Raw genomic sequence first — 19,563 nt, forward strand, 5'->3', positions numbered from 1 at the left:
GTTTTCTTAGGTAAAATACATGCCTTAGCTTCAGAGGTCGGAAAACACTAATCTTATAATTACTCTCCTTAATTAAAGCTCACGTTGTTAAATAACGCTTACGTTGGCTAAGCTGTGTCATCATTCATTTCCAATATGGATAGGGTGATGATTGTGTGTATTATTACTCTCTACATAACAATAATTAAGAGTGATGAGCTCAGCTCATGCATGAAGTATGACATTTTTCAAGAACACAAACAATTGTCATCTTTTCTCATTCTATGCACCACCAAAAAGGATTTGACGAGTACATGGACTCATTTAGCGCTATTGAACTGTTCTCCAAGACAGTATTTAGCATTAGCCAACGTAATAACACAACCACCGCTCAAAAGACTAACTAATGATGACATTTGTTATATAGTAAATACTTCCCGGTAAGAATTTTCCACAGTTATGCTCCAACATAAAGTTTTAACATCGTTGCTACCTACAAATGTGCATGATCAAATTAGGACAATACAATTGATTGTTGCTTTGGTCTAGCGGCTGAACATCTATTTAGTAGCAACAAAATGGTTAGGTAATATTTTGCAAAAAGGCTCTGCTTGCATTTTCATGCAATTTTCATTACTTGGGAGCTACTTATTAAAATTAGTAAAGGTTTGTTGCCTTGTTTTTGATGGAATACCTTGCACAAGGACTTCATTTTTCGTAGCATGTTTAGCAGCTCTTTTGGTCGATATTACTTTTACATTGTGTTTACTAATTTTTCTTTCAGACTTTTAAGTGACTTATTAACCTAGAAATTTCAATACCTCCTTATTTGTTTAAAATAATAAATATGACTATGATATGTATTGAATGGCAACACTGAATGTTTATAGTACTATAGTGCACGATGCACAACGTACACTTAATTTCCCACAGTATTTTATTAATGTAAATATAGAAAAGAACTCACTAGAATTTGTAACAATGCAATGTATGAAAATAGCGGTATGAAAAACAACTTCAAAATCTTCTTTTATTGTATAATTGAATGAGGTTACATAACGGCTAACTGCTTAGTGGTCCTCGAATAAGCCCCTATCACAGTCTAAACCCAACGGACAGTCGGCTAACAAATACCACAATACAGTAACTTAAAGCATTAACTTGGCTGATGCTGTGAGCGCATGATAAGAAAGACCAAACAAGGGATGTCCATATCAAGATTAGCTTACTTATAAAACTACACAGGCAGATTAGGTGTCTAATTCTACTGACCCTCTGAAATAAATCTGGGTTTATTTTCCAAGTAGCTCCAAAGCGACGACTCAAGCCAAGTTCTAACAGCTGCTCCAGTAGACAGATTGCTAAAGGCCAGATCATCCGATCAAGCAATACTCATCAGGTTAAATACGCTTAAAGAAATCAATTTCATTAGCTTTTGGCACGGTGGCAAAAAAAAAAAGAAGAAAAAAAGCTGTAAAAGATGTTATTTATTGAAAAGCTATACGATCATTTGTCACACTTTCTAACATGTTTTAACCGTTGAAAATAAAAAGCATCACATTCAACATTTATTTATTGCCACACAATGAAAATGGACTTAAAACGGTGGCCTTAAAAAGAAAACACACACACATTTGTCCGACTGGATATATTATCATATGCACTCAATTACAAGTATTATCCAGGGGCAATTTTGGGGAATTAACAATTTATTTGATTTCTCCATGAACAATTTTTAAAGCAACATAGAAAAAGACTTTTTGTACATTTTGAATTTGATTTTTGTTTTAACATGCTCAGTAACAAAGGCTGCTTTCTCCTGATGATAAATAACGTAAAAATGATCCATTTGCAAGATCAATAATTGAACACAAAATAAAGCTCATGAAACAGGGTAAAGATTTGGCCAATTTTATGATCCCTTCTTAGTTTTGATTAAATGCAGTGGAGCTCACATAAACCAATATATTTTATGTATGGATGCACTCAAAATCATCTCCAGTTATTGCATAGTTGCAGTTTTTCATTGGAAAAACAATTCATGACACAGCTGGCAAAAATTCGACTACTTTTTCTAAGCTTGCTTTTTTTATGTAAGGTATTGGCTATTTTCTGATTCACATATTTTGAAATTTCATTTCATTTCATTTTGAAATAAAGTTTTCAAACATTTTGTTTTCATTTGTAATTCCCAAGTGAATTGTTTTTCCAACCAGGACAAATCAATAATTTGTACTAACTACCAGTGTCATAAAACTCAAACCCCCAATTTTTTCTTCTACAAAATATTGCTTGATATTGCATGAGTGGAATTTAAAATAAACAGTAAAATCCACCTATTTTTATGCATCTCGGGGGGGAGGGGGGCGACCATTTTGTCACTGACCTTTGCCTGTAAAAGACATCACAGACATCACAGGGCTCGAGTAAAGGCCAATCACATCTTACCTGTTTTCTGAATTTGATCATGTGACAATTGCAAGCTGAGCCATCAATATGGTTCCCAACAAAAAAAATTACACAAATGCATGACCAATGTTTATTTGTGACTTAAAACCTTTTAAAAAAGAAAAAAGGTTAAAATGTGTTTTAAGCAACAAATAATGTGGAGTTGAGGCTATTAGCTCTCCGTTGACGACAGCTGACTCCTCTGTCTGGATCTTGAAAGCCTGATTTTGTTTCTCGTATGCTCTCCTGCATATTTTGTCTCTTCTCTGCCTGATAACCGTACATTTTCTTTGTCGACTGAATCCCCGCTCTCAAAGGGAGAATGTTGCGGGAGCTCAGATCCAACAAGATTCTGCGCGTCAAGGGCTTGATGCTCTGCTTCAAAAATGATTTGGGACGGTGACTTGATCTCTGTTCCTTTAGCAGCACTGTCTTCCTTTGGTTCCGTTTTAAAAAGTTCAGGTGTAAAAATGACACAATTGTCATCTTTGTTTTCATTTTGATTGTCTGTATGAGTCAGTTGTGTATTTGAATGCGTCGTTTGTGTTGTTGAATTTTCATTTTCCAATTCGCTGGAACTATCGGCAGCTGATGATTCCAAGTCAGAGTGGCTGGTCTTCTTCTGCGCGTGGATAATTTGTTGTTTCTCTACAAGGAAAATTGGAAAAAAAAACTGTTTTGTTTGTTTTGTTTTTATTTTTACAAACATACTTTCTTTAAACAATTACCTGAGGTCAAAATGAGACTGTCAGCTGACTGATGTAGTGGTGGTTCTGAGAGTGTTGTCATCCTCTGCCATTCTACAACAAGGCATCAATTTTTTTCATTTTACAAAAGGCTCTCATATTGATATATTTTATATCCAAAAAATTAATTAAAAAAAAAAAAACAGGAATAGAAATGAAGTAAAAACACAGCGCGCACTTATCTCAAGATGTAATGACACCGGTTTGCAGAGAACCAAAACAGTAATGTTCTTTTTGGTTGTTTTTTAACAATGAAAGCAATAATGATGGTCCTACGCTCGATATAACACAAACAAAGCTCAAGGGGATTTAATTAAAAGCAACAGTCTAACATCTGTTCCAGTCCCACTCAGGCACGCAAGACCTTACAGTAAAAACTAATGAAGCGGTCAAGTGATCGCACACCCAACCCCCAACCGCGGCTGCTTGAAAAAGGGTGTCTCAATTTACTGTTAAACCAACTCTCTCCGCCTATCAGAACACAACCTGGGTGACAATTCAAATTTGAGCGAGTTCATTATTGTCACTAATGATGGCAGCAGGTGTCCATTTGTCAATACAGAAGCACGAGCCCGCACACAGACGCCGCACACCAGCACGCATGACTGAAATAATTAAATACTTTGATTTTGCCACCATAGGCCAGTGCAGGGGTCACCAAACTTTTTGAAACCGAGAGCTACTTCTTTGCTACTGAGTAATAGCGAGGGCTACCAGTTTATGTGAAGACCCTGATTATGTTATTGATTTCTCGCAATAATTAAGAAGCAGCTGTAGAAAATCAAGTGTAATATGTACTGTATATGTCATATATGCATATTCTTTGTAAAATTCCTAGAAAATCACAAAGTACTATCACTTGTAAACTATTTGCAGGACAAGACTACAGGCTACTCATGTGGTACTTGGGGGCTACTCAGTGCCCGCGAGCACCATGTTGGTGACCCCTGAGCAAGAGCTTTCATGTATTGATGCAATGGCACCCTAAAAACCCCCGGAGATGCACCTGCAGGAGCTCTCCTTCCGCACGAGCACTTTGAAACATTAATCCAAGCCTTTGTTACACCTCGGCTGAATTACTGTGAAGCACTTTATTTTAAAGCTAGCCAATACACCCTCCACCATCTTCAGTTGGGTCATAATGCTACCACTTGTCCCCTAACTAGTGGTCTCTCGTCTCCTAACTAGTGGTTATACGAGGAAGCGCATAACTCAGACTCAGGAATCCTGACAATGGCGCTGTCTTCAAATTTGTACTCTTTTTAAGACAGTTTTGTTTTTGACTCTTTAAATGATGGTGCCGCACGATTGCCTTACAGAGCTCTATAAATATACTTGAGTTGTGAATGCATACACAACAGTAAACTCCTCGACCACTCAAAATAATTGTATTCACGCTTTGTGATATTTACATTTTGTCGACCACTAGGTTCGAACATTGCTTTGTTTCTGACTAACAAATGGTCAAGACGTGAATGGATCTTAAGTCAGGTCCATCCAACAACTCTTACTCAAAACTAGTGAAAATGTAATATAATATAAATCTGTGGAACAACCAACTTGAGTTGTTAAGATACGTAATAATTAATAACAAATGGTGAGCTAACCAAAATAAAGCTTCTTTGGAACAATATTTTGTCTACTACTGAGCCCTGATATTCGAGACCTGGCCAGCATCTGAAGTGAAAATCCACTTTGAACTTTTTATTTTTACAAACCCCAAAAATAATGGTGATCAACATTCAAAACATGCTTTCAATTTACCAGTTCGCCATATTAAGTTTGCAAATTCATGTGCATGAGGCTTTTTAAATCTCTTTGAGGAGCAAATGTGATTTACTAATGGAAGCAATGACTGCAGCGTGGTTAAGATAACGATGACAAACTGACAATTACGATTTGGTTCTAGTTAAAATAACAACGGACTGATGAAAGACGGGTGATTGCTATTGAATAATAAATGATGAACTAGTAAAATTTCATGACACGCCCACCTCTGGTCAAATGAATGTAAAAAGATACTTGTTTTTGCAAAATAAAAATAAATAAAAATGCCATTTTATTTAGAAAACCAGACACTAACGATAACGTTTAAATTTGACTTACCCTTTAATTCACGCCGCTCAGCTTTTATCGGAGGCTGCGAAGAAAAATGAAAAGCCACTGGTTTGGGTAAACCTTGGATTGCCCGAGTTACAGTTGCGCTGCTTGGGATGGGGTTCTGGCCGTCTGTCAGGTGGCAAGACTTCTGTAGTGCTTCTGAGAACACAACAAGGGACTGCATGGCGCTGCTGAAGGTGTCATGATGCTGGACTTGTTGGCGAACCCATTTGGACAAACCTAAGATCAACAAAAACATGGGAGGAAAACAAGGTCTCATGACATGCTGTGGAATTAGAATATTCAACCTACATTTGTGTTTTGCTCGGAACAGACTCATTTTGGGTTCGGATACAGAAGAGAACCATGTAAAATGTTTATTGGAAATAATAATACTATTATGAGACAAAAAAAAAACAACAAAAAACAAAATGCTCTGATTGAAATGATGGTCCTTGTCATGGTCACTCTGTTAGAAAGCAAAATTATAAAGCAAATTAGAGCCAAAACTAAAATATGTGCACTGCCAGCCAACGCATTGAAATGCAGCTGCTCCAACACATCATGTGAGATTTAGGGGATTCTCGTTTTAATTGTTTTCCCATGCACAAACACAAACCAAAGTCGTGTCCAAGCATGTGAGACAACTCAGTGAAGAGCCCATGACTTAGAGAGGGCATATTTTCAGTTGCCAGTCTGAAAAAATGTAAATGGAGTGTGCAAAAACTCTTTGCTTTTATTCAAATTATGAAGGACAAATTCGACATGGACTATAACACCATTGTTTTTTTTTTATTATTATTATTTCATCATATTAAAATGTAAGAAAATACAGTATATAAGTCACAACAATTTGTTTTAAATGTTGTGTTTCAATTCATCAGGATTTTTATTTTTATTTCTTTTTTCAATGACTCTCGACTTACAATTGACATTTTTGCGTGGAATTTGAAATCGAGGGAAATGCCCACGGCCCACATCAAAAATTTGAAAAGCAACCTTTTGATATAAAAAAGCAGTCGCAGAAGGTAACTAAACAAAGAGTAATGAAATATATGATGGGTTATTGTTTTGAGTATAATTTACAGCGGATTTAAAATAGTGACGAAAGTAACCAGCTAACATAGTATTGGGTTGTCCAGGATAACACAGGATCAAGGAGAAATTAAAAGAAGATCAGTTCACTTTTCCATCTTACCCTTGATGTACTTGTTTGGATTATTCCTATAGCGGTCATCCACTAAAATCAGGGCACCCCAGTCGTTTTTGTGACGAATACACCTGAACAAAATGTAAAATAGTTTAAGTACTGTATAACATGCTGTATATTCAAAGAGATTAGAGTTGTTTTATAAAAATCAATAGCATTATTAAAGGAACACATTTACCTTCCCAGGGCCTGGTTAAGAGCTCGGTAAGCCTGAATCTCATACCAGAGATTGCCAGGGAGAAGACCTCTGCTCTTTGAGTGCTGATCATTGTACTTCATCTTCAGTTCCACCTATAACGTTGGAACTACTAGATTAAATCCAATACAGCATTGCTCCATTACATTTGACAATACGTTTATAAATGGAGTTTTTACTTGAGTCCACCCAGATTTGATGTTCCATAGTCAATCATTTTATTTTATTTGTGCAGAACTGTTACCAACAATATGCTTCGATTTATTCCGAAAGTAACTTCGGCTGTAACACGGACCTGTTCGTAACTATGGGGAGTTTTACCTTATCTCACAGATATCGTATGGGACAGATGCCATGACAAATTGAGTGGTGGAAGAGAAGGTCGTCTCAGTATTGGGCATTGCGGCCCAAAAGTGACAGGAATTCGTCCATCTACTGGAATCTGTCAATGCTGACTGTTAGCATCACCATTTTGAAATGGACAAGTGAAAAGTTCATCTGCCGTCTGAGGGGTAGCCATGAAGGGCAGGTGACTGAACAGAGCTATAACTAATCTTGACAGGTACTATTTGTTTGCCCAAAGCCACCAAAGGGATGTGACAGGTACAGCATGTTCCCTCGTGTGCATCAAACAAAGTCACTGTAGCATGGATTGCCTTTGTTCAAACTAACAGTTACACCGAATGAAAATAGTTTGGGAAAAGTTTAAACGGATGAAGCGCAGCTCGAGTACTAAAGGAACCGCATAATGTAGGCATAGCCTTGTGGGAAAACACAAAATCAAAAGCATTAACAATCCAGTAAATATGCCATAAGAAGTCCAGCTAAATGCTTGTGTGTGCAATGAGCACACACACACACACACAAAAAAACAACAACTTCTAAACCTGCAGCTCTTGTACAAAATGCCAGTAGCCCAGAGGGATTATGTCATCTAAATCCAATCCTGACCCATTTTAGAATTTTGGATGCTAACAAACCTGGCCTGTACGCTGTCATCTTCCAATCTAACATGACAGGTAACATATGTGAAAAAGCCAATTCTGGCTCCAAGCACATTTTGCAATGTGCAAGAAACCACACGCTAGAAGGTATTACTTAAAATGTCAAGAGATCACTCGCTTGCTTTGGCCTTGCCTTCCAAAACCTGTTCATCCTGAAAAATACATTTGAACATTATTAGGCATGGCTGTCAGCAAAGCACAATTTCAAAAATGAAATAAACTGCACTTTGGAAGTGGCGGCTACGTGGGAGGTAAGTTTTGAGGTGCATGTTTCCGCCTCTGGCAATTTGGGGCATCTGGTGTCACTGAGGTTGTTGATGACCTCATCTGTTACTGAAATGAATTGACATCAGTGTGACTTGTTAAGATGTGTCTGTCTCAGTGAGCAAGAAACACAAGCGCTCTCCTTAAAAAAAAATGCTGTTTTATCTCATTATTTCTGTGGATTCTTAACATTAAACGTAATTGAGAAATGTTTCGCCTCAAGAAAAGAAAAAAAATACAAAAGGCTAGTGGCATTCTTATTCTTATTGCATTTGTGGAACATAAACTTGAGCAGCAAAATCCATTCATGGCGGTTAAGTTAAATTCTAAATAATCTTTGCTCGTTTGGCTTAATTCTTTTTTTTTTTTTTTCATCAAATCATATTTGGATCAGACTAGATCGAAGATTAACAGCAGCAGTACCTACCTGGAGGTCTTTAAAATTTGGAAAGGGGATTCCAATAGTGACCACTGCTCTGGCATTGTCATCTGCAAAGTCTAGTCCTTCACTGACTTTTCCCCGACACACAGCCATCATGAGAGCACCATCTACAGTGTCTGGCAACAAAACCAGGAGAGACCATTTTGCAATTTTAAGAAGAAAAATGAAAATATTTCGTGCTCCTGCACTCATTAAATGGACTCAAAAGCAACATTATCAATAAGAACCAGAAGATGACAGCTTGAGTCACATAATATGCTCACAAAATGTTACTTGTCTTCCTTCTGGCTACAGTTAAGGTGCCCTTGAGCAAGGCACAGATTCTCTTCTCCATCTCAAGGCCAGAGTATGTATCTATGCCACTTTCACTCTGATATCTGTTCTTATTTGACAACATATGCAATGCAATTTACAGTGTGCAATGCAACACAAATATACAACAAAGCGCGAGTTGAAAACTTCCCTTTTAATGAGAAAATAATAAACGTTCTCACCTATTTTCTCAGAGGACTTAATCGCAGTGTAGTAAGTCCGAAGTAATTCATCAAAGTCACCCTTGCCACCGCCGCGAGGCTCTGCTATCACTTTTTTTTGGTTTTCAAGTTTCTCCAAAAGACCAGTGATGCGCCATCGATCCTGCAGCTTATCCAGCATCTAAACAAATAAGAACATCGTCATATTGGAAATGCAGTCCTTTGTCTAATTACCGTATTACTCAGAGTCGACCTCGCTAATAAGTCGATCCCCTCTTTTTTACTGCAACTTGGGTAAATTTTAAAAAAGGGATTATCAGTCTACCACTGAGTTTAGTGGTTAAATAGATCATGGCTGTCCAATTAAAACACATGGTGTGCGTCTTTAAAATTACTCCACTTTTACAGGCATTTCAACACCGTATATGGAGTAACATAAAGTTGCCGTTATGGGGGGATGGAGACGAGACAAGACTGTGAGGATGAAAACGTTGGAAATGATATCGCAACAATAAAAGATTTGAAGTTTCAATGCTTTATTTTTTGACACAGCTGAAGATTAATGTCTAAAAGTCATCATCACCAGGGATCACTGTATTCATAATTACCTTGTAAGAAGGCAAGAAGCAGAGCACACCCTTGGGCACAACTTGGCAGACATGCAGAAGCAGGGCACCAACGTCATCCTGGAAGGCATACGTTTCAGCATGTTGGTAGGTGGCGCGGAGCTTTGTGCCTTGAGGTCCTGCACCAACAGTGCCGACCCAAACCTGCAGAAACATTTTCTCATTTCATTTTTCTTGAAAAGTGTACACTATGATAATTAACAGTTGTATTACAGCATGAGTAACAATGCAATTATTAACAACACAGCTGATTTTGATGCATTTTTATTTGGGGATTTTATTTTGGTCATTTCTGTGGACGCTGACGCGACTCACAATCTTGCCATTGCTACCAAAGATACCTCTACGGCATTATTGGTGCGGCTTGAATTAAAAAACCATGCATAATGCGAATAAATAAATAATAATTATTGTATTTTTTTATAGCAGCAACACCAGAAGGTCATGTTTTTTTGTTTTTTTTTAAGGACTGGATCTATGTGACCACAGTCATGGCAGGTGCTGGCAGAGGAGGAGGAGGAGGAGGAGGAGGAGGAGGGGGAGGAGGAGGAGGGGGAGGAGGAGGAGGAGGAGGAGGAGGAGGAGGAAGAGGAGGAGGAGTGGTCTTCTTATTAGGGAAGGAAAGGCAGGAACCAGTAATAACCAAATTGATATGTGTCAGGCTTCAACACTGTTGATATTATGCAGAGTAAAATCACGGAAAATCACTGTCACTGCTCATTGGCTGATTTTGGGGTCTTGCTGCATGGAACGAGGAGAAAAAAAAAAAAATCAGCCTTGGATTGCACAGACCCAGAAGACTCTCCATCGCAAGTAAATCTCTAAAGCGGAGGTTACCAACCACCAGTCTGCAGATAATTTTGTACTGGGTTGCATGGGCCGCACCCAAAATAATGAACTACACCAAATCTGTTTTATGTATTATTTGAATCAGAAAGCTATTTTATTTAGAAAAACCTTTAGTTTTGAAAACTGGCCGGATTTTCTTGGATTTGTGTCGGTCACTTGAGCGGCAAAATTTCACTCACAAGTAAATTAAATGAGTAAGACAAGGACGTATTTGGGAAGGGGAAAAGGCGCAGTCAAGAAGCAGGTGACGAGCATACAAATTCAAAGAAAAATAAAGAGAGTCCCGACTTCCCATCCGTGTGGAGAGAGAGACAAGCTGAAGGGTCCCTTTAGTTAATGGTGAGTTCATATCTTATGGGCACTTACTCGCCCCCTGTTGGCGAAAAAATTGTCAAGCGTTGGTTTGTGTGCCCCCCCCACCTCAAAAAAAAAAAAAAAAAAGGTCAAACAAGCATTTAAAACTCCCTACAGCCCAACAGTGTGAAGAGAGAAACAAGCTGAAGGCTCCCATTAGCTTGGCGTTCATATTTAATGTGCACTTTATAGTTGCCTCCCCCAGTCCACGAAAAAAATTAAATCTCAAGCGTTGACTGGTTCGTGGTGATAAAAAGGTTGGGGACCCCTGCTCTAAAACATACCATGCAAATCAATGGAATCACATTTACTGTACATTGACCTGAGATTTGTTGATGACATGGTTGGCCTCCAGTTGAATCGAAAATTTCACCCCAAGCTCAGACGAGAATGAACCCATAGGCGACAGTGTCCCTGATGTTAGAACAATGCTGTGAACAGTCCCACTTAAGTCAGAAAAGGCCTAAAAAACGACAATATACACAACAGTTAATTATTTAAATACATATCTTACTTTAAATTCAACTCAGGCATTCAGGTGTATTTGAGTAATAATCAGCATTTTGTGAAAGGTATTGCCTAGTAGTATCTGGGCCTTAAAAATCTGCAGTTGGCTAACAATCGAACCGTACAAGGTCAAATGTTTGGAGTGACCTCAGAAATACAAGGTGTCCACAAAGTCTCGATTCTGCCCTCGTTTTGCAATTTAAAGTTTGCAATTTTAAAAATCAATTCCAAAAGACAGTTCTAAAGATACGTTAACCAAAATTGTTTTTTTTTTGGAATATAAGTGTTAATTCAAGTTTGTAATCACAGTGAAACTGTGTGTTTAATGCATTCTGTTGGTGGTAAAATACAAATTTAATTTGGTAATAAGTACACACTATTAAGCATCAGTTAAGCATTAACAGACTAACTTCATCATTTGTGAAGCACATTTCTGATGTTATGAATCTTTTACTCATCAATAAAATAACATGCATACAACATGCATAAGGATTGAATTTTCATACACTCGAAATTATGTTTTGAGCATTTGTAGATTATATATCATATCAAGCACCGAGCATTTATTTAGGGAATGGTTTGCACCATCATTTAAAAAGCATATGCAAATGATTAGGTAACTATTTTAGCCACTGTGAATGTGCTTACACAAACAATTCAATCAAGTACTAATTGATTGTGAATGTGTATAGACAGACGGATAGACAGAAATATATCCAAATTTGGTAAAGACGGTGGCAGTTTAATATGTTGAGTGCATACTGTGGCCGCCACTGGTCTAGGGCCCTCCATATAGAAGAGGGACGGTTGCAGTACCACATCTCCGCAGCAGAGGGCAGACTCCCTGTATGGTTTTGGTGACTACTTCGCAGTGGGTCAGTCGATAGAAGACATTTAGGGTTTGAGAATCAGCAATTTGAGTATGAGTGACCCAGCATGCAGCAGGAAATGGGCCTTGCATTCTTGAAAAACACTAATAGAACACCTATCTTGGTTTATTACGGTTTAACTTTGTTCAGAAACTAAGGAGATGGGACTGCCTGTGTCTCATCATCAACTGCTTTCCACAGTGGAATGTTTTGTTTGCATTATTTATACGTTATCAATTGTAAACCTTTATACCTTTATTTTTGCTTAATCCTGTCCACTTAAATCCCATTTATTTTAAATTATTGTTTTGTTATTTGTCATTTATATATTAAAAAGTAAATGTTACATTTAATAACTTTGACATTTTGTTGTTAAATACATTTGCATTATCAATAAAAACAGCACAAAAATACTAAAAAATATAACGTTGAATAACAGTATAGACACCCAAGAGTTGTAATAATTGTAAAATTAGTGATTATACACTTGTTACAAAATATAAAACATCAAATATAACTGCTTGCAATAACGAAATGCTTTGCTGTGAGAATGAATGCATTGCTTGCAAAGAAAAAAAGTTTTGTTGTTTTGTCTCAAACTTTGCCATAGGAAGGCCGCTCAAGCCTGCCGGCTTGGGCTTTACAGCAGACAGATGCCACTTCACTTGTGATTTTCAATATATACGCATAATGCTTTATCATACACATACTAATTTTTCACCCGCATGCTTACACATAGAATAAGTACACTGGGTTCCGGCCATAGTCTTCTTCCCTGATGCACTTTTAGATCTATAAGGCCCAGAACCTTCATGTACAGTAATTAGGGACTTCTGAATTAAAAAAAAAAAGGCAGGGTTCAGAGAGGCTGGGCAGAGCGAAGTAGAAATGACCTTGTGCAGTCCTTCTCTGTTCTCATGCATGAGCTGGAGAAAGAATGCCTTATAGTTTCTTACAAATGTCTAACAAATGAAGCTGATACCAGGTATCACGCAGAAATGGTTCAAATGTAAAACAAAGTACCAATCCCTACATACCACAGCAGGATTGAGGCACCAGAAACTCAATGATAGACATGCAGTCTTTTCTGTGACTCTTTGATGTTTTCTGTAGCCTTTTTGGGCCATGAAGCCCTGAGCATCATTTGGACTGGGAGTGACTTTGTTCGTCCAAGAATGCGTCTTTTGAAGAGCAACTCTGTAGTCTTCAGAATACCTGTACAACCAGACAAAACCAAATAAGCACATTTAAGGATAAGTACCGCCACTTTGACTGCCCCTTTGATTATATTTTCAAAAAAGAAATTGTCCAACCTAATAAATTCTTAAAAATATAAAGCTGCTAAATATTCACGATATCCTCACCATGGAAAATAGGGTTAAATGTGCAAAATGATTTACCAAATTTTTTGAACAATACCTAAAAGTTTAGTCACGTTGCCCATCCTTTCAATTAGCCCGGTTCCACATCAAGATGGCCTTTTTTTTTTGGTTCGTTTATAACCTCCTTGGCAGTGATTGGGCATGCAGCAAAGAACAACGCTATTTCCTGGTTTTACACAAGCAAGGATGAAGAGCCGTTGCTTGAAAGGGGTGGCGAAATTAACCCCTGGGTGTCCAGTGATTTTTAACTAGCCTGGCCTTATTATCACCCAACTTTTGTCAAGATGGTGGTGATTTGACAATGACACCTCATGCATTCGTATTATGAATGGCCGAAAAACAGTGGCCGAGAGTAGGCAATTCCAACAGGACCGCACTTGCTGCCAAAAGCTTGCGAAATGTGTCGGTGTGGTTTGGTGCCCGCCCAAGCAAAGTGCTGGGGTGTAGAGACAAAATATGAACAGATAAACAGTGTAAGCTAAAGCAGTACAGAAAGTTGATGCGCGGATTGAATTTGGAAATGATAATGTATGAAAATACCATTAATCTGTTTTTGTTTTGAAGATGATTCAAACCTGCAGTTGTCTCTGTAGAGAAAATCAAGAACCATGAAAAGTCCTTTGAGGATACTGGATGATGATGAGCTGATGGTTGGAACCTGCACCATGTTATCTTTACCGTTTATAAATCCCATAACCTCCTCCTTTTCCAGCACGGCAGCCAAATTCTCCTGCAATATGAGACATAAATGTTGAGAACAATATTGTGACCGCTGATTTTCATCAGCCACGCAGCAAAATTGCCAAAGTCATATTTCACTGTTTTTGGAAGGCAATAAAACGCTCAACCACATGTGTGACCAAATAAGAAAAAGGAAAAAGACCCCTTATTAATTGCTTAACAAATAAAGGTTACTAAGGTTACGTTTAAACTTACTCTCTCATTATAATTCATTACTGCTTCTCAAAATAGCAATAGATGAAAATATAAAACAAAATTTATCCAACACAGTCAATTGTAATTCTCCGACACAACCAACAATTGTAAGTGTCGCAGTTTCTATGTACAAGAACATCAGCATACTTTCAGCATCTTGAAGCTGTCAGGAGTGATACCCAGGGTGTGAAAAATGCCCAGTATCTCCTTCCCACTCCAAACTTTACACGCATCTTCGTATCCTCGATCAGACATTAGGCTTTGGCTCTCCTGGATCCAGCTGTGTGGATAGAAATGAATTGTCATTAAAAAAGTGATGAGGGTTAAGTGACAAATTTAAAAATAAATCACTCACTTTAGTATGCTATAGCAAAAATCCCGCAGAGGCTCATGTTGCACCCGGCGGATGTCATTGTAGACCATGCCATCAAGCTCGTCTCTACACATCAGCAAAGTATTGTGGTCTAACATAAAGCTAGCACTTTCACGAGCACAGTCCTCAATATTATGGGCTTCATCCAGAACCAAAATGTGGCCTGCAAGATCAATCTCCATCTGGTTGACAAGAGATTAGGGACAGTAAAAAAAATCAATGTTAAATGATGCTGCTATTACTTTGCTTTTTGATCATATGCTGATATTTCAGTTATTTTGCACATGCAGTAAACAGTGAGCATGTCATAGCAACACCACAAGTTCCTTTCCATGCTTTTTGAAATGACTCACGCTCTCTCTAATCAACGGATCCAAGAGGTAGTTATACGGACAGAAGATGATGTGGGAGCCTTGCATGAGTTCTCGAGCAGCATAGTAGGAACATGAACGAAGTTTTTTGCCCAATGAGACCAAGTCTTCAATGTCCCAGGCTTGGTGCATTCCATGGACCAACTGCAGATTGCTCTGGTTGCCCATTTTGTGTACTGCGTGGAAAAACCGGCATGATCTTCCCTAAGATGCAAAAACAATTTAGTGATGTACGCATGAGGCTCATTAGTATGAAAAAAGAGAATGTATTGCAATTTTGTTTAAGCAAAAGGTTTCGCAACTAAATAGTCAAGAGTAGCAACTGTACCCAAGAGGGTAACAATATCACTTAAACAAATGCGTGTTCATGCTCATATGACAGCAAACCTACTCATAATATGCTCAGGCTGTAATGCAAAGCCCATTTAAAGGCAAACATTCAAAAAGAGTGTGATGTGTAGGAGGTTGTTGGTATCATCTTACATCTTTGTCTTCCATTAGGTCCTTGCAGAGTTCATTCCGGTTGGAGTGAGGTGAGACATCTGGATTGACACATGTATGATCTCTGCTTGATAATATGGTCATTGGGGCCGTGGAGTATGCAGTCCGCTTCATTTCATGAACAATTTGAGTTATTTGTTTGTGTGTACGTGTGCCAAAATAAATTTTGGGGATCTTCTTTTTGCCTTCTTTGGCCTTCCCACTATCCTTGACTGATGAACATTGGCATTGGGCAGATGATTCAGGAGACTAAAAACAGAGGGGGAAAATAAAAGCTGAATTAGACTATGAGAAACAGACATGAGAAACATGGCACTCTTCAAAAACAATTTGGAACAGCTAGCTGGAGCTTCACTGTCAGTTCAGCAAGTCCATGTGTTTAAAAGAAGTGCAAAGTCCAAATTAAACAAACTGCAATAAAAAAAAGTGCTTATTTCGAGCTTTTTGTAATGATTCACATTAAACAATGCAAATTAAATTCATGCAATTCCCTCTGTCAATATTTATGCAACAGCTTCTCAGTGCAGCTGTTGAAGTTTAGCCACTCACATTCGAATATAATTTTTTCTGAATCAGTTTCCGGTACATATTTCAGCCCATATGTCAATCTTGATATAAAACTATGTAAGATGACCACTAGTCAGTATGCATGATCTTGGTGTACACCCCTGACCCCAAAAAAGGTGCAACAAATAAAGTGTAGGTGAGACCAACTGACAAATATGGTAGAACCAGTACCACCAGGTGAAAAGCAAGTATAGATCCCGGTAAGTAACAAAAAAAAAAAAAAAAAAAAAAACGAAAGATGTGCATCTCTGCTTTTTGAAGTTGCGTATAATAGATGCCTCTCCCCTAATTTGTGCAAAATCATCATAACCGCGAGGTGCTGAAACATGTCAATTATCAAATAAAGGTACTTAGACAATGCAAAACAAAAGATCTCATAAAATTGAAGAACCACATCTTGGATAACCAAAATCCTGCAAAGACCAAAATATTGTTCTGAGTCAGTAACAGAACATGGTGTAAATATGAGCTAACGCTGTATTAAAAAAAAAAAAAAAAAAAGAAAGAAAAAAAAACTACCTTTGGTTCTTCAGTGCGGATGCGCTTTCTCTCCGGCTGGAAATCTGAATCGTCTTGGTCAGTGATGTAAGAAAGGTCACCCTGTTCAGGGGGTAACTTTTTTCTAGGAATGGTCTTGGCTGACAAACAATGAAAATCAGGTGAGTATGTTTAATACACATACTGTGAATCATATATCGTCGCTTAAATGGCCTATTTGACAAAATGAGAAAATCTGATCAAATGAAGAAATTTTGCTTTCGATTGCTATAACTTTTTAGAGTCCAAATGCAAAAGACATTCCAGTCCTAAATATCTCTAGAATACAGAGATAAGATACTTACTAGTGTGATATGCAGTACGCAGCTGCTCTGACATATCTTTAGATGGTGACACTGTCAGGTCAATAACAGTAGCCTTGCTTGAGGTGGTCTTTGAAGGCCCTCTCCCTTTGCTATGAACCGGACATTGAGACAGATTTGTCATGTTTGACTTCGTAACATCTCCAGGGATTTTACAAGACTGGCTTTCATCGCCAGCGCTTCCTTCGCCTTGCATGGAATCTGAAATTGCACATTGAAAGAGATGGCGTAAGAGACAGGCATATTAGGGATGTCCCCACCACCTTCCCATTTTAAGAAAATAAAGGAAATGCGCCATGATAAAATTGATGTGTCAAATACTTGTGAGTACTTATTGGTGATGCTTGACTTTAACAATGTAATGGATGTGTCACAGTACCAAGAGAAAGAGCATTTTGGTTGCATCTGCTTATAAGTAAAGTACTGTATATCTAATTAAAAGCAAATAAAATTCAGCAGACTATTTGTACTTACTAAACTGTGCCTGCTGCCATCCCAGTGCTGAACACAGCAAGGCTAAACTCTTGCCACTTCCAGTTGGACTTTCCAGCAAGCAATGCTGCCCGTAGTTCAACCCTCGTAAGATCTGTAGGTTTGACAGCAAGATTAAAATTGGATTTTATTGGGAATTAAACATAAAAGAAAAAAACGCTGTCCATAAATTGAATTCTTTATTTTAAAATTATTTTTCAAATTCGAATGTTTTGACTCAAGAAGTCTAAAAGTTGTGTTGATAAATGTTAGACAATTTTTACTACTAGCCTCTGGTGCCAGGTTCTCCACTAATTTTGGAATGTTTTTATAGCCTGCCAAGTCTGTTTTTCTAGCCTGAAACATTAATAGAATTTTAAAATGGCTGTTAATTTTAGGGAGTTAGAAACTTTGATTAAAGGAGACTGATGTTTGTGAAAAGCTCATTCCCATCATTATGTGCGCGCATAGCCAACAAGCCAAGAGGACTGAAGTTGAGGGTCAGAAATTGGGTCATTTTGTTCAGTAGCAATGTTTGGAGCTGCGATATATCAGCACCAAAGGGCCAGGTCAAGAGCCTGTAAAATCTGGAAATATATAGTAAAGTTCTCAAAGATAAAATAAATAAATAAATAATTCAAAAATCCACGCTTAAAGGGTTAATATCTCTCAAAATACTGCAAATGTGTCGTTTTGATTGCATATTTCGATAGATAGGCTCATTATGCATTGATATAGCAATTTACAAAACAATCTACAAAAGATGATGGCTCTAAAATAAGGTCCCAATTGTTATTTTAGAACCCAAAAGTGGGCGTGGCACCAAACCGTAACTCGATAACCGTGGGAGAGCTAGGATGCCAGCCTGTCATTGTAAAGATCAATACTGTAAAAGCATAATGCAGAGGAAAACAAAAAAAACGTGTCGTTGTTTTGAGTTAGCTTGAACGCGTTTGATAAATACGTAGACAGTACGTTATACTTACTGAATTCATCATGGCCAGCTGAGAAGGATAAGCCTTGCAAGGGAACTGGATCCTCACGCCTCCAATCGTGTATTCCACCGAGGATGCAGTCATGTTACTGCCTTTATGTTGCAAGGTTAACTGACATGTAAACACTCAAGCGTCGCCCAGACAACCAGACGTTGTGTTCGATTACTTTAGCAGGTATGGAGTTCTTGTCAATCTCGAGAGATAAAACTCGGAAGTTCCCCATAAAACGTTAGCGGAAACGCCTTTTCGATTTCCCACATTTTTTAATCAAATTGAGCTCCTCCTCCTCCCCCTTCTTCTTCTTCGTCATCTTCGTCTTCTTCGTCGTCGTTGTCATCATCTTCTTCTTCTTCTTCTTCAAAATAAAAAAAATCTTCTTCTTCTTCACGCTTAACTGGACGATCCGCGTCTCTTCTGAATTAAAACGTTTGGAAACAGATACTAATAATTGGAAAAGACTGGTTGTTAGATTTTCGTTACAAAGTAGAAACACCAAACTTTAAGTGCTGCTTGATGACCTTGTTTTTTTCTTCTTTTTTTGGCACGATTAAGAAAATGTCAAAAAAACAGCGAGTTTGTTTCTCAAGTTGTATTTCTATAATAAAAATAAAGAATGTTAATGTTAAATAAGGAAGTTATGAGGAACAACTCGAAATGCCTTTTATTTTGGATTTCCAGAGCACCGACAGCATTTTTCATACAGACCACGAGATGGCGACAGCGTGGCACCTAATGACGATATAGTGCGTTTTTTTAAATTGCTGAAACAAAACAATATAATACATTTCAAAAATATAAACACAAGGGATATACAAAACCAAAATCATTACAAACATTTATAGTTCTATAATACAATATAGTTTGCCCTCCTTGACTGAGGCTGTGAAGTTCGGTTTTTGATTGGTATATCTGGTATATTTGTGGAAATGTCATTTAGTTAAGAGTATAAATGAGATTTATGATGTTTAATTGTTTATTGTTTGTGGTTGGGTAGTTAGTGAAGCCAAACGATAATGTTAAATCAAACGATATAGTATTCT

The 19,563-nt window shown here is 37.8% G+C and overlaps 1 protein-coding gene across 1 annotated transcript; it reads right to left on the reverse strand.

The window, feature by feature from the left end:
- Nucleotides 1–1,446: 1,446 nt before the first annotated feature.
- Nucleotides 1,447–18,814, reverse strand: brip1 (BRCA1 interacting DNA helicase 1). The gene is made up of 19 exons (XM_088426747.1): nucleotides 18,515–18,814; nucleotides 17,532–17,643; nucleotides 17,040–17,258; nucleotides 16,717–16,835; nucleotides 15,613–15,879; nucleotides 15,112–15,333; nucleotides 14,741–14,940; nucleotides 14,533–14,665; nucleotides 14,025–14,179; nucleotides 13,105–13,282; nucleotides 11,014–11,154; nucleotides 9,471–9,632; nucleotides 8,884–9,043; nucleotides 8,375–8,505; nucleotides 6,662–6,774; nucleotides 6,472–6,554; nucleotides 5,280–5,513; nucleotides 3,156–3,227; nucleotides 1,447–3,075 (listed from the first exon to the last, which is right to left on the reverse strand). Exons 1-19 carry the CDS (start codon nucleotides 18,605–18,607, stop codon nucleotides 2,600–2,602), a joined length of 3,270 nt encoding a protein of 1,089 aa, XP_088282873.1. The 5' UTR covers nucleotides 18,608–18,814; the 3' UTR covers nucleotides 1,447–2,599.
- Nucleotides 18,815–19,563: the final 749 nt, after the last annotated feature.

This window comes from Hippichthys cyanospilos, chromosome 11 (assembly GCF_059441005.1).
Source record: "Hippichthys cyanospilos isolate Australia breed blue-spotted pipefish chromosome 11, RoL_Hcya_1.0, whole genome shotgun sequence".
NCBI classification, from domain to species: domain Eukaryota; kingdom Metazoa; phylum Chordata; class Actinopteri; order Syngnathiformes; family Syngnathidae; genus Hippichthys; species Hippichthys cyanospilos.